Source organism: Odocoileus virginianus, chromosome 11 (assembly GCF_023699985.2).
Source record: "Odocoileus virginianus isolate 20LAN1187 ecotype Illinois chromosome 11, Ovbor_1.2, whole genome shotgun sequence".
Lineage (NCBI taxonomy): Eukaryota > Metazoa > Chordata > Mammalia > Artiodactyla > Cervidae > Odocoileus > Odocoileus virginianus.
Window position 1 is genome coordinate 58,386,503 of NC_069684.1, and position 15,035 is coordinate 58,401,537.

At 39.0% G+C, this 15,035-nt stretch overlaps 1 protein-coding gene across 10 annotated transcripts in view; it reads left to right on the forward strand.

Annotated features, from left to right (window-relative positions):
- Window positions 1-15,035, forward strand: part of ESRRG (estrogen related receptor gamma) — a 625,441-nt gene that overhangs the window by 558,800 nt on the left and 51,606 nt on the right. For all 10 annotated transcript variants that reach the window (XM_070474514.1, XM_070474512.1, XM_070474515.1 and 7 more), the window contains one exon: window positions 1,830-1,991. In XM_070474514.1, the coding sequence (XP_070330615.1) occupies window positions 1,830-1,991 (162 nt within the window). The remainder of the gene's footprint in view (window positions 1-1,829; window positions 1,992-15,035) is intronic.

The following is a 15,035-nucleotide window of genomic DNA, read 5'->3' on the forward strand; positions in this document are numbered from 1 at the left end:
TCTACAAAAGCCCAAGAATGAAAATTGGGTTCTATTGATTCTAATTAGGGAAACATTAAATAAGCTTCACCTCGAAACAGTGCTGCCAGCTATTCCATTTTCTGAATGATAGGAATTTCTAAGCCTCCACCAAGTTTTTCTGGCCCCTCTGGTCAAGTATCCATTGACTTGGCTAAAAACAGGTAACGTTTTCCTGGTACTAAAAAAACCTCGAATCACTATTTCCTTCAGTTACATTTTTGCACCCTTTATTATTGCATTTCCTCTAGTCCTGAGAATCTAGTAGTTGCTAACAGGTTTTGTTGCAATGTCAGATCAATGAAAGCAGAAACTTTTCCAAGCATAACTAAAAAACAGGATGTTGTTTCTATAGCATATACAAGAAACAAATGTCATTCTCTGCAGATACTGCAAATTAAAAAAAAAAAAAAAAAGAATCTCTATTTGATCTTAATTTTTTTCTACAAAATATGATATTTGGGAATATTTCCTCCCAAATCTGTATTTTTAATTTGATAGTAATCAAATATTACTGCCAGGGAATATTGATGTTGATAATTTGCAATAAAAAAAATTCATGTGGCAGTAATAGTAATAAAAATTTAAACTATATCAGAAAAATTACAGCTTGGATAAGGATTCTTGTTGTTAAAGGAGACAAAAAGAAAGCTTTGTTTTCAATTCTAAGATATATGAAGTCTTTTCATTTTGAGTTTACAAAGTTAAAAATTTAGAGGAAAAGGCAAACAGTGAACAGAGAAGACTCTTTGGCTTGACTCATAAGATCCCATTTAAGACCTTAGTTTTCTAAATTAATAAGATGTAGAATATTGAAATATCTGGGTTTATTCTTACCTATTTGTATCTCCTCACTTAGAAGAAAGTATCAAATCTAAAACTACGTGTAAAAATTGGAAATAGGGCCAACAAGAAAATTCATTCTGTTAGCAAGGCTTTATAACCCCTTCCATAAACTCTCACATGGCCCTGAGCGATAAAACACATTTGATGTGATGCTTTCCATTTGTCTCTAGTGTTTACTTTATGAAGGATTTTAAAAACATATCACAAATTTCAGACAGATAAATCTGAACCAGAGTGAACGAAAGACAACAGATGAAAAAAGAGAACTGAAGAATTAGATGCTCAGAAGAGAAAACACTGTCACATTTAAGTAGGAGTGTTTTTCTGGAAACTGACATTGGCTCTATTTGGAAGATGGCCTGGGTGTGTGGAGAGAGGGAGACAGGAAAGATATTCCTATTGAAGGCATCCCACAGAGATAGAGTTATACAGTCAGTAATTCACCCAGGCAGAAGGGCTCTGACCTTTGCTCTTTTTTAAAGGAATTAGGACAATTAATGACTTTCATGCCCATTAGGTCTACAGGCACTAGATCTTTGCCTCCCATATTGCCTTCTACATTTCAGTGGTTTACGTGGAGTTTTATTTTAAAACTGCTGTATACTATTTAATCTGCTTCCCCAAATCCCACTTAAGAATCAGAGTAAACCCAGAAAGCGTCTAACTCCTCTTATCTGTTTGCTATAAAAAATTTCATTACAGGACAGATGCTTCATTCCAGCAAAGGCAGGTAAAGCCAAGGAGAAGCAGAGAAGTATCATGACTGCAGCGGCTTATTTCTTACTATGGGTTTTCCGAAACACTTTAATATACATATGTTGAACCATAAATGGAATATTTGGGGTTGATTATAGGCTATTCGAGGCTTTGTTTTTTTTTCCTTTCAAAACACCACCTAGTTTAGCATGTGTGAAAGAGAAATGATGCTACTAGTGATCCTGGAGTGCTCTGGTCTGATCCTGCAGATAACAAGATTGTCTCACATTTGTTGGTGGCTGAACCGGAGAAGATCTATGCCATGCCTGACCCTACCGTCCCCGACAGTGACATCAAAGCCCTCACTACACTGTGTGACTTGGCTGATCGAGAGTTGGTGGTTATCATTGGATGGGCGAAGCATATTCCAGGTACATTTTCTGAAATGAAAAAGAAAAGTTTGCAATCAATCCCCTAGGGTGTATATGTTGATTTATGCCAATTCACAGTTTTCTCATTAGGAGTTAAAAAAAATTTTTTTTTAATTTATATATTTAAAAAATTTTTATATTATTTGTTTTGGCCACCCAGCAAGGCATACAGAATCTTAGCTGTCCAACTAGGGATTGAACTCACATCCTCAGCAGTGAAAGCTCACAGTCCTAACCACTGGCCTTCCAGGGAAATCCTGTTCATTAGGATTTTTTTTAAACCTTTACATTTGTCTTTGTCATACTTAATTTAGAGCTTTCCTATCCTAATAGAATCATAAATCTTTTTATAGCTATACCATCTTGAATGATTGTTCATTATTTTTTCACACCTGAAGGTACTGTTATTGCCAACCTCAGATAAATAGAATGTAACTTGTTAAAATATTTTTTATTCCTTTTAAAGTCTGTTTTAGCCCAAGAAAATACTTGATAAAAAATGTTTTTTTATCACGGGTAGTCTAGATCCCATTTTTCCTTTTAAAAATCACTTATTTTGTCATTTGTAGTAGCAATCTATACTGAATTGCTTTTCATATTTGCTTATTGCTTTGGTTTACAATGAGATATTTACCATGATTTTATACATAAATTACAAAAATAAATGTTAAACTAACATCATAAATTTTCTGTTCTGTTAACTTAAGAGTAGTGTTTTAAAATACCCAGTGACTTTTCTTTCCAGACCCATCCTTAGATCAGTGAACATATTACCTGATCACAAGGTTTAAGAATTTTAGTTGTCTACTTGAATTATTGTCTGTTTGAACTCTGATCTTCAAATAGTTTACACACAAATTTTTGGATGATGAGCCATGTTTCTTTGGTAGAGTGAACTTATTTCTGTCTCCTTAAACTAGTTTGTCTTTATGCTTTGAATGCTACAGTAATTTCTTTAATCAAATTGATGGAAGTCCCTTTCCCAGCCCACACTGAAACCAATTTATTGGTCATGATACGCCAGCTATGTTGCTAACAGTCGTAACGAACTGTCAGGCGATATCGCAGTGAAGCTAATTTGAAGTCATTAGGTGTGCAGCGTTCAGGCGACAATTTGTTACAGTGCTTGGGAACACAGCTGACATTTCTGAATGGCTTTGTTCGCTGCAGTTCTAGATGAGGCCAAGCAAATTGTAAACTAATTTAAACATCACTCTGTATTATACCAGCTACTTTGTCTTACACTGTTTGCTAATAAAGCACCCCAAATTAGGTCAAAACTAGTTAAATAGGTGAGCTGGAGTGTGGTCTGTAGCAGATACGTCCACAAGGGTCACTACATCTAAAAGAAAGATGAGAATTTGATCGTGTGGATGGTTGGTTTGCATTTGGATTATGATCACAGCTGACAGATTTTTCAGGAAAAGCAAAAAAAGAAAAAATAGAATATGCTAAAAGATGGTAAGACATTGGGAATGGTAGCAGGGGAAAAAGCTGGAATTTGCCTAAACAATTATATGAAAACTTATTTTGAAAGAAAGTGTTAATAAAGGGATTTAGAGAGAAACACAACTAAGATTTGTTGAAGAGTCCACACATGCTTTTAAAAATAACCAATATATAGTATATCATTTATATTTACATATGCTGTTACTGCTGCTAAGTCACTTCAGTTGTGTCCGACTCTGCGCGACCCCATGGACTGTAGCCCACCAGGCTCCTCTGTCCATGGGACTCTCCAGGCAAGAATACTGGAGTGGGTTGCCATTTCCTCCCCCAGTATTTATATATGCACACACGTATATTGTCACAGATTTAAAATAGCATTATTCTAAACCAGGGTTTCTCAGTCTTGACACAATTGTTGTTTGGAGGCAGGTAACCCTTTGTTGTGGGGGCTGTCCTGTTCCTTGTAGGGAATTTAGCAACATCCTCGGTCTGTGCCCTCTACCATCCTCTGGTACCCTTGAGTTATGACAAACAAAAATGTCTTCAGACGTTGCCAGATGTCCTCTTGAGGGGGCAAAATCACCCGCTTCTTCCCCAATTAAGAACCGTTGTTCTAACCCAGGAATCAGATATTATTATCCATAATTCAAAGATAGGGAGATCTGGGGCAGGAGGAGGTATTAATAAAAGCACTTCCACAAGTTCACAAATGTGTCCAGAGCCTTCAAAGCCCATATTCATCATTGCTTCCTGGAGTAGAATCTGTGTATTTTAGTTCCTCAGTTGATCACCTTTGAGAGAATAAGTTCAAAATAATAGCGATAATGTTACCATTATTCATAGCAACAGCGTCAAAGGCTATGTCACTGTGACTCCACACCGCCCATTCTTTCAGAGAATTTTGCCCCAGTTCTTCTCGAATTAAGAAATTTACTAAGCCCGTATTTTGATACTGTGCAGACATTCCATAAAGACGACCAAGAAGTCAACAATGCCTGCTGATGCTCTCCGGTCAGGATAAGTCGGTGATAAATTTGTGGGTCCAGTTGTGTATCTAAGTAGAAATGTCAGCTCACAGAGGAACTTGTCACGGTAAAGGGGCTCTGGTGACTTCTGTGAAGACAGTAACTTTAAATAACTATGAGTAACAGCATTTCCAGTGGTGGAAACAATTGCTGTCCGATTATGTGTTCAGTCTTAAGCGGAGGCTTAGAATTGGTGGGGGCTGACGTGAGTCTCTCTGCCCAGCAAATGCCAGAGGAGGTTGCTGTGCGCTGATGATTCACAGCTCTGGTTTTCGTGATACCCGGAGGGTGTTTTAAATGATTGCAAGGAGTCTCTTGGCTTTCCAGAGAGGGATTAGCAAACCATGCATTCGCTGAAATGCTAACAGTAAGTATGCCAGGCAGTGTTTTGAGGTGGAAGAGAAAGATGCTGCTCTATGTGCAACCCGGGTTCAGGATGCCTGGGCACGGCGGCAGCGTGCCATGTAGGATGGGAGGGTAACGCCTAAGAGAATAGAAAGATTGAGGTCCCATCTCTGCCTCGATAAAAGTAAAAATGGGTTTTTGATACCATGACCTAGTCCTGATCACTGGGGTCAGAGCTGGAATTAAAGCCAAATCAGAACTGAAATTTCAACTTCAAAACTGTTGTGCTTTTAATGCTTATGGGAAAATTAAGTGAAATCTTTTGAAAAAATATACTAACATCCAAGCCTTTGCTCTCTGTATGCTGCTCTCAGATTGTGGAATCACACACACATGTAGACCCACGCGCTTTTTCAAAATCAAGTTTAGCATCTCAGATAACATAGCCTTTCTGCACTGCTGGGAAAGTATTTTCATATACTTGTTTTACTCCGTAAAAAAGTGACAAATTCAACAAAAGCAAATATTGAAGAAAAATACATAAGGAGTGGGTTTCTTTTTTTTTTAAATCAGTAAATAGAGTTAGTTGACTTACTTTAATAAATCACATAAATGGAAAGTGTGTTGTTCTGAAACATGACCATACTTTATCTCTAGAAGCAAAAAGATCACAAGGGCTTTAGAAAATGCTTGACTTTAGTTGAAGGAGCATAAGGGCACCAGAACAGATGATGGTGCCCTAATAGCCCTTTTTAAGAATGACAGGGCCCCGCCATTAGCATCCTTTTATATCCTTGGAAATTGCTCAGGCCTCGCTTTTCTGGTTCCTATCTGCCTGACTCTTTTTTATTTCTCTTTCAATTTCGTCCGCGCTCGGATAAGCGCATGCTAACACAATATGATTGAGCTGTAAAATGGAACGCTGTCGCCTCTAATCTCTTTTATGTAGATACGGAGGTCTTGCACACTCCACTTCATTCTCTCTCCATTGTTGGCCTTTTTTAGAATGGGCTGCCAAGTAATGGAGGCTCCGTCAAATATTAGAGCTAGGTTTCACACGGTGTGATAAGACGATTATCAGCCCAGCAGTCAGATCTGTTATTGTTCTTTGGGCTTGATTAAAATATTATTTTGTACTGTAACTTTGTTAGCAGAATGCAGAATGTGCTTTGTCAGATGGTGCTTAAAAAAGCATCACCCATATTAGCTGACCTATATAAGTGGCTTAAATATATTTATGGATCTTGCCAGATGGATTACTTTAAAAGAAGAGAAAGGTATTTGAACAATTAAGTGAATGAATGTATCTTAGAAGGGTCTTTTTTGGTCCCTTTATCAAGTATGGCAAATTGTCAGGTGGGCTTGTTTAATTTTAACATGACAGGTTAAACAATTACTTGCTAAAGAAGGAGGACTCTGTTTAAGTTTGGGGCCTCTTAGTCACATTTTTAAAATAGTGTCTATATAATGGCATTAAACAGAAAAGGAAAAAACCTGTAATTTTTCTTCATACCAAACGAAGGCAGGAAATATTAAGCCTGAGAAGCAAACCACACTAAGAAGGTATGTGATAGAACACTCTTTACATGTAGTTGTTTATTCATGAAGAAACAGAAATTAACATATAGAAACCAGTATTCCCCATTTACTCTGAAACCTTTTTTATAAAGACATTTATTTACTTAGGAAAATGTGTTAAAATTGCTCATTGAGTTTTTTTTAATAGTTTTCCCAATAAAAGTATTTAGAGTTTTCTGTAAATGAAAGAAATCTCTAAAGAAAATAAACGAACTGTTTCTACACTAGGATATAAATCTTGTGAGAGAATACACAAGAGCATTTTGAACATTTGTGGTCAATGATACTTTTAAAGAAATGTTTACTGTCCTGGTGCATTTTATGTAGAGACAAATTTTTAAATTATATCATCCCCCAGACAAAGTTGTGAAGGTTTTGTTTTTCAAATGCCCATTATTTATTTTACACTGCTTAGCACCACCTCATGCTTTTGATATGTGAAAAAGCACATAGCATTGTGATGGAAATAATTACTGTATGCTCATGTTTCCATCTGTAACAACAGTATGTTTCATGTACATGTGTATGTGATCATGGTTTCATATGCAAGAAATGGCATAGTTGACTAAGAGAGTTACATTATATATTGTTGTTGTTTTAGTCATTAAGTCGTGTCTGACTCTTCTGTGAGCCCATAGACCATAAAGATGCTCACAGAGACCTCTCCCCACCATTCACTGCCTTTGTTTGTGACCAAATGGACCCTCCAGGCTCCTCTGTCCATGGGATTTCCCAGGAAAAAGCTGGAATGGGTTGCCGTTTTCTTCTCCAGGGGATCTTCCTGACCCAGGGATCGAACCTGAGTCTCCTGCATTGGCAGGTGGATTGTTTACCACTGAGGCCCCTAGGAGTTGTGTTGTGTGTCAGTCGTTCAGTCGTCTCTTACTCTTTGTGACCACGTGGACTGTAGCCTGCCAGGCTCCTCCGTCCATGGCATTCTCCAGGTAAGAATACTGGAGTGGGTTGCTATTTTCTTTTCCAGGGGATCTTCCTGACCCAGGGATCGAAGCCGGGTCTCCTGCAGTGCAAGCAGACTCCTTACCATCTGAGCCACCAGGGAATCCCCTATGTTATATATAAAAAGGACCTAATATTCTGTTTTGGATCTATATCATTGGCACTTGAAAAATATATTATTGATTAAAAATATTCATAGCATGAAACTGTTAATTGGCTCTGAGGCTCCACCCTCCACTCCATTCTATAACTGAATTTGCATGTAGTTGTGATTTCTGCTTTGCTATGAGTGAACTAAAGTGATTACAGCTCTTTTCTTAGGGTTAATATTTCTTATATGCATGTAACAGTGATTATAAAACTATGAAGTCATTGAGTCTTTTAGTTAAGTGGAAAAATTTTAAATTGAAGATCCACTGTTCTGGCACTTAAAAGACAAATTATAGCTAAATTCAGTTATCAGATGATCAGAAGTTACATTTAATGCACCTGGTACTTGTATACCTGTGTACCTGTAGTTGTGGTTTATAAAAGGTAGAATAATTCTGAAAGTAAAATCAGAAAACCTGAGCTGTGTATAGTTGAGTACTATTTTGTAAGTTGCATAACTGGTCCAACCATTAGTTATTTTGTGAAAATCAAATGAGGAAAAGAATACACATGCAAATTACATACATATGCATAATTAATTTGTACCTTATAAAGCATGATCTAATTGTAAAATATTCAGTGTTCATTTTATTATCTAAGAGACTGTACATAGATTGTCATTTTATTGTAATTAAAGGCAAGTGATCCAAAAACTTAGTATTCATAAGAGCTGTTTCAAAAAATATTCAGGGCAAACATCCATTATAGTAGAAAGGGAGGGAAAGGTTATTTAACCAAGAGGATCATTGTATGGATATTGTCATCATTCTATCCTAGGTGAGCAGGACCATTAGCTTCTAAATAATCTAGTTTGTCCTCCTCAGCCAAACCTAAAATAACTGTGTTTATCAGTTCCTGAAGTCACAGTTGTGATAAGGAGACAGGAACAAGTTAAAAACTGTTGTGAATAAAATAATCTGCAATGTCCCCTAGAGATATGTTCATTTTCTGCAGCTCCCCTTGCTATAACGGAGAAAGACCAACAAAGACGTTTTGAGGTTTCCCAGACAGAGACTCAGTTCCTGAGACACCAAATGTTGTTGAAGATGCTCACGGAGACCTCTCCTCCACGTTCAGTGCCTTTGTTTGTGACCAAATGTACAGTGCAGTGACCATGCTTAATTGCCTCTGCTCACATGACCTCTCTTCCAGCATTACTTCTGCTGCATTACTAGGTGTCCCCCAAAGAGATTTGCATTTCCACTCATAGTCATGCCACCGTGTACCTCGGATCAAAGAAGGATCATAATTTCATAGCAATCATGAATGCAGTGTAAGCATTTGAGTGTCTGCTATGGACTTAGTATTATGCTAGGTACTGTGAGGGTTATTAAAGACACAAGTGACCTGATCTCTACCCTGGATCATGGCTCTGTGTCTACAGAAATCTCTGTGTATACACGTGTGCACTGAAATGTGGTCATCTTTTTTCTTGTGAGGTTAAGCTTTCAAAGGTCTTCCCTGGTGGCTCAGAGGGTAAAGCATCTGCCTGCAGTGCAGGCGACCCGGGTTCAATCCCTGGATCAGGAAGATCCCCTAGAGAAGGGAATGGCAACCCCCTCCAGTATTCTTGCCTGGAGAATTCCATGGACAGAGGAGCATGGTGGGCTGTAGTCCTTGGGGTCACAAAGATTTGGATGTGACTGAGTGACTAAAGTACAAGGATAAGCTTTCAACACAAAAATAACTAATATCTATATAGTTTATTATTATTTACAAAGCATGTGCATGAACTTTTATTTGATGTCTACAACAGTTTGGCAGTTTAATTCTTTTTTAAATTATTTATCTTTAATTGGAGGATAATTACGATATTATGTTAGTTTCTACCATATATCAACATGAATCAGGCATAGATATACATGTGTCCCCTCCCTTTTGAACCTCCCTCCCACATCCCATCCCATCCCATCCCACCGCTCTAGGTTGTCACAGAACACCAAATTTGAGCTCCCTGCATCATACAGCAAATTCCCACTGGCTATCTAATTTTGCATATCATAATGTAATTCTTATTACCTTCACTTTATAGATGAGCAAACTCTTAAGTCAGGAGGTTTGATTCACACTGTTAGTACTGTTACTAGAACCCATAGACTATTTAGCTTAAATCACTTTTTACCAATAGCTTCATTAGGCCTTTCTCACCCCTCTTCATCTACTTTCCCATACTGTTTTTTTTTTGTTGTTGTTATTTGTTCCAGATTATCTACCTGCCTTTCATAGCAAGTTTAGGCAAATGTAACCTGTTGACCCTATCTTTAAATTTTGTCTGTTAATTTATAAAATGAAAAGAAAATGAAAATGATTGAAGAGGAAATGTATGACACACTTTTAAAATCAGTAAAAATCAAGGTGTTTGATTGATAGTGTGTCCTCTATATCCCTGATCACAAATTTTAATGAAACAAAGTGATCACTGAGTAGCTACTCAGTGGAATAGTTGGAAAAGTTTTTAAGTGATTGGTTGCTAGAATGCAGGCTCTCCCTCCTTGCCTCTGTTCAGATTCACTAGGTTGAAGATTTCTTTAGGCATCATATCCTAGAATATGCTATCATTTTCAGGCAAGTAATTGTAATTGTGAAGCTCTTTTGAATGATAAGGTGACAGGATGAGTCCTGTCCTTCATTTTATTGTGCATCAGAAGCCTGAGGGTTATCACAATATTGACATCCGATAGACCTGACCCGACTCATTTCTATTCTGGAATTCTGTTTGTTTATAAAGCTGTTGCTTCTGACTTTTAGGTTCTTCTCAAGGCTGCTTGAAGAGTTCTAGAGAAAAAGACTTTTGTGTCTTGTGAAAAAATTGTTGCATGGAAGCTAGTGTAGTGAGCATAACCCATATATGCTTAAATGCATCATTAGAATCTTTCTCCACTTCTAAAAGAAGAATTGAAGGGAGAAGTCTGAACACCATGCCAGCTTCTCCCTCTGCTCCTCTGTGACCCCTCTCCCCATCCCTAATCCCACCTCCCTCCTGGGGGCTGGTCACACGTTTTCCCCTGCGTCCCCCTTGGTCTGCCTCAGCCAATCTCCAAATGAATGCATGTCTATAGTGGCCTTGGCTTTGGCACTCTGGATATATTGATTAATAGTTGCCCTAAGCTCCTTTTAGCAAATCAAATTTTCACTTTTAGCAAGGATTTCGCCTCTGATTTATTCAGCAAAGTGAAATGCACTAAATTGACTTTGACATTCAGGGAAAATGGCTGAAAAACAAAGAGGAGAGAAAAGAGATATAAATTGTGAGGCAGCTGGAGACTTCAAGCATCAGAGAAACAGTTTTCTGTAGAATGCCGAGTAATGTGAAAGCACTTTTTTAAACTCACAGAGAAGAGGTTTCTTAAAAAAAAAAAAATTTAACTGCTGAGTTTTCTTTTTGAAAGAGGGTGTATGTATTACTCAGCTAAACTCAGAATTTCTGGTACAGTGTGTTATATTTAGTAGATAAAAATAGCTATGTAATCCAAGATTGCCTACACCTAATGAGTTTATGAAAGCTAGGACACAGCCTAATTACTTTGGAAGAAGGAATAGTCAAATTATCCACATAAAGTGGAATCATTAAAGTGTGAATGCTATATAGTAGTGTGTGTGTGTGTGTGTGTGTGTGTGTGTGCACACGCGTGTGCACGCACACCAGGGGTTGGGGTAAGGAATGGAGCTTTTGCATCACCCTGAAATTCCAATACTTTGGCCACCTCATGCGAAGAACTGACTCATGTGAAAAGACCCTAATGTTGGGAAAGATTGAAGGCGGGAGGAGAAGGGGACGACAGAGGATGAGGTGGTTGGATGGCATCACTGACTCAATGGATATGCGTTTGAGTAAGTTCCGGGAGTTGGTGATGGACAGGGAAGCCTGGCGTGCTGCAGTTCATGGGTTCGCAAAGAGTCAGACAGGACTGAACGACTGAACTGAGCTGACCTGAACTGAAAGAGAATTAAAAATAATTTTGGTTCACAAGCCACAGAAAATCTAGGTAACTGTGGTCTTCTGTTTATCTTTTTCCCAAGAATGCCCACCTTGGCTGTGTTTTTTAAGTGACTAAGTCAGCCTGCTTCCTTGTTAGGCCAAGCTCTGGTGAGTAAGTAATTCAGGATCAAGATACAAAGTGTGGTTTTGATGTGTAAAAGGAAATGGTGTTGATGTGGGTGAAGCAAAGAGGGTTGAACTGAACTCACTGCGGATATTTGGGGAAGAATGAAAGGTGTAAGGAGTATCAGGGTGTATTCTTTCCTTTGGCCTCCACGGGACATGCCAAATCTCAGTTCCTGACTGGAGTGGAACCCACGCCCCTTGCAGTGGAAGTGTGGAGTCTTAACCACTGGACCACGAGGGAAGGCCCAGGAGTACTTTTGATGTTGTGATCTCCTAGACTGTTGGATAGCCTTTGCCGAGGGATTATCAGAGAGGTGGGAAGAAGGGGGAGGGGAAGTCTGCAGCTAGTATTTGCTGTTCATTTACCTTTTCCTCTTCCAGATGAATCTTCCTTATTAACCAAAGTCAGGGTCCACACGGTCAAGGCACTGTCCTCCCTTTAACTATACTTTTTCATTGTTCTCTTTTCTCTAATTTTCAACCCATGTATGTCCAAAGTGGGACTTTCTGGGTGTCTCAGTGGCAAAGAATCTGCCCCCCGTTGTAGGAGCCGCAGGAGACATGGGTTCGATTCCCTAAGTCGGAAAGATTCCCAGGAGAAGGAAATGGCAACCCACTCTAGTATTCTTGCCTAGGAGATCCCATGGACAGAGGAGCCTGGTGGGCCACAGTCCACGGGGTTGCAGAGTTGGACACGCCTGAGCAACTGAGTGCACGCATGCACACATGCATGTACGAAGTCACGCACACTACCCCTGTCAGTGGTGTTTTACCAGTCAGATGATACCAGACATGACCGTAAGCTTATGATTTCCCTAAAATTAAGCTGAAAAGTGAAAATGTTAGTCACTCAGTTGTGTCTGACTCTTTGTGACCCTATGGACTGTAGCCCACCAAGCTCCTCTGTCCATGGGATTCTCAAGGCAAGAATACTGGAATGGGTAGCTATTCCTTTCTTCCTGACCTATTGCTCCCTCCCCAATTCAGGCCACTTTTCAGCCATCATAAATGAGTCTTCATTACAAGAATCCAGCTAGAAGAATGTATTTAACCAGCCAAAATTGCTGTGAAAGTGAAAGTCACTCAGTCGTGTCCAACTCTTTGTGACCCCATGGAATGTATAGTGCTTGGAATTCTCCAGGCTAGAATACTGGAACGGGTAGCCATTCCCTTCTCTAGGGGATCTTCCCAGCCTAGGGACTGAATCCAGGTCTCCCGCATTGCAGGCAAATTCTTTACCAGCTGAGCCACTAGGAAAGTCCCAAAATCACTTTAATTGACCAAATTTTGTAATAAGTTTATGGTATATGACAAACAGACATTGTGTGTCCATTTGTTTGTAAACACCTTAATATTTCTCTTAAGAAGAAAAATGTTCTGTTTTGCCATGAAAAAAAAATATTATGGTTTTCTCTGAAACAATCAACCACTTTTACTTTTGTCAGGTTATATATTTTTTTCCCTCCAGCAAGAATCAGGAATGATGTACAGAGTGTACAAGCCCCAAGTCAAAGGGGTATTCACCATTCATTTTATACTTGGATCTCTTAATGTGCAGTTCAGTGTTATCATTATATGACTTAAAGGTACTAATGCATTGTAATTTAGTTGAAGAGAAAAATATAATGGATAAATACCACCTCTTGTTAATTCTAAGCGCTGGAGTCAATGCAACTTAGTTCATCCTGCAATTTTATGTGTCTCCATTAATCACATAACTTTGCTTCCAATAAGAAAATTATATTTCTGTTGCCTGAATGGGCAATTAAGTCCTCACTGCATATAGTTAATATTACAAAATCAAGAAGGGAAAAGGACCAGCTTCTTCCACTGGATTCAGATCAAGCCAGTGGATGACTGGGCATCCAGGTCAGCAGCATGGCCCGTATGAATTGAGAGTCGTCGGAACCCAATTAAGCACCGTACCTCAGGGGTGTCTCTGAAGAGTAGCCCCCTCCTCTCTGTACGAAGGGGGCTTCACACCTGCTTAACCTACATTAGGGAAGGATTAATTACCTGACGTGTGGGGCCCCCGCCGCCAGTCAGCATGTTTGTGGCAGGACGCATGGTGGCCGGGGCTGAGGAGGGAGCAAGGGAGAAGGAGCCGCTGGGGCTTCATGGAAGGACTGACTCCTCCTGATGTGGTCAGCACTTCAGGGGGAAAAAATAGTCCAGCTGTACTTATTCTTGTGATTTTAAAAACTTTTATTTTGCATTGGGGTATAGCCGGTTAATCTGGAGAAGGGAATAGCAACCCACTCCAGTATTCTTGCCTGGAGAATTCCACGGACAGAGAAGCCTGGCGGGCTACAGTTCATGGGGTCACAAAGAGTCGGACGCGGCTGACTACCGCACACACATAGCCAGCTAACAGTGTTGTGATGGTTTCAGGTGAGCAATGAAGGGACCCAGTCAAACACATACAGGTATCCTTTCTCCCCCAAACGCCCCTCCCAACCAGAGTGCCTCCTGGTCATTTTCTGTGTCATGGCAGAACCCAGTGGCGGGGTGCCCGCAATGCAGATTTATAAATGTGAGAGAGAAATACCCTTCCAAAGGTCCTTCCAACTGTGCACATTAGTCACATTAACCTTTTGTGGAAAAACACGGAGTCTGTACTCAAACACTTCAGATTTATATCTGTGAACAGCTATGATGCTGAAGCAAAGTGGTGTATGATAGACTTTTCCAAAATTTAAAAAAGTGTGTTTGCTTATTCAGAAAAATGCCTAGAGGAAGTTTTGTGACACTCTTTTAAAAAAAAAAAAGGAATGATATCAAAGAGAGATCTCTTAAAAAATTAGTTCTTGGTTGGTAGAATTGGAATAAACCTTAGAGATCATTTGCTAGAACTTTCCATCTTAAGAGGAAATACTGTATTGTGATGGGCAGTTTGGAGTTAAATATAAAATATCTGTATTTTCTACCTGCCAGGAACTGTTTGCTTATGTATAAGATGGGGATGATAATGATATAGCAACCAACTTTATAGGTTGCTAGGGCAAATCAATGTATTAATGTATTGTGAAGTGCCCAATCCAATATCTTAATTGTTAAGTGTTCAGTAAATGTTAAATGCCTTTACTTGCACATTCACTTACAGATAAAAATGTTTAGACCAGGAAAACTGAATGACTTACAAGCTACTCAGGGCATAGTTGAGACTGAAACTCAGTCTTTTAACTCCCAGTTGAACACTGTTGAAATTTATCATTGTCACCACCAGTTTTTTGGAAAAGAGTATATAAACACTCTTATGCATGGTATTAAATACTAGCAAGTTATCCTCAATGTTTTTTCTAATCTATATATATAGCACATTATATATAAACAGGAGTTTCCCTGGTGGCTCACATGATAAAGAATCTACCTGCAATGCAGGAGACACAAGTTTGATTCCTGGGTCGGGAAGATCCCCTGGAGAAGGGAATGGCA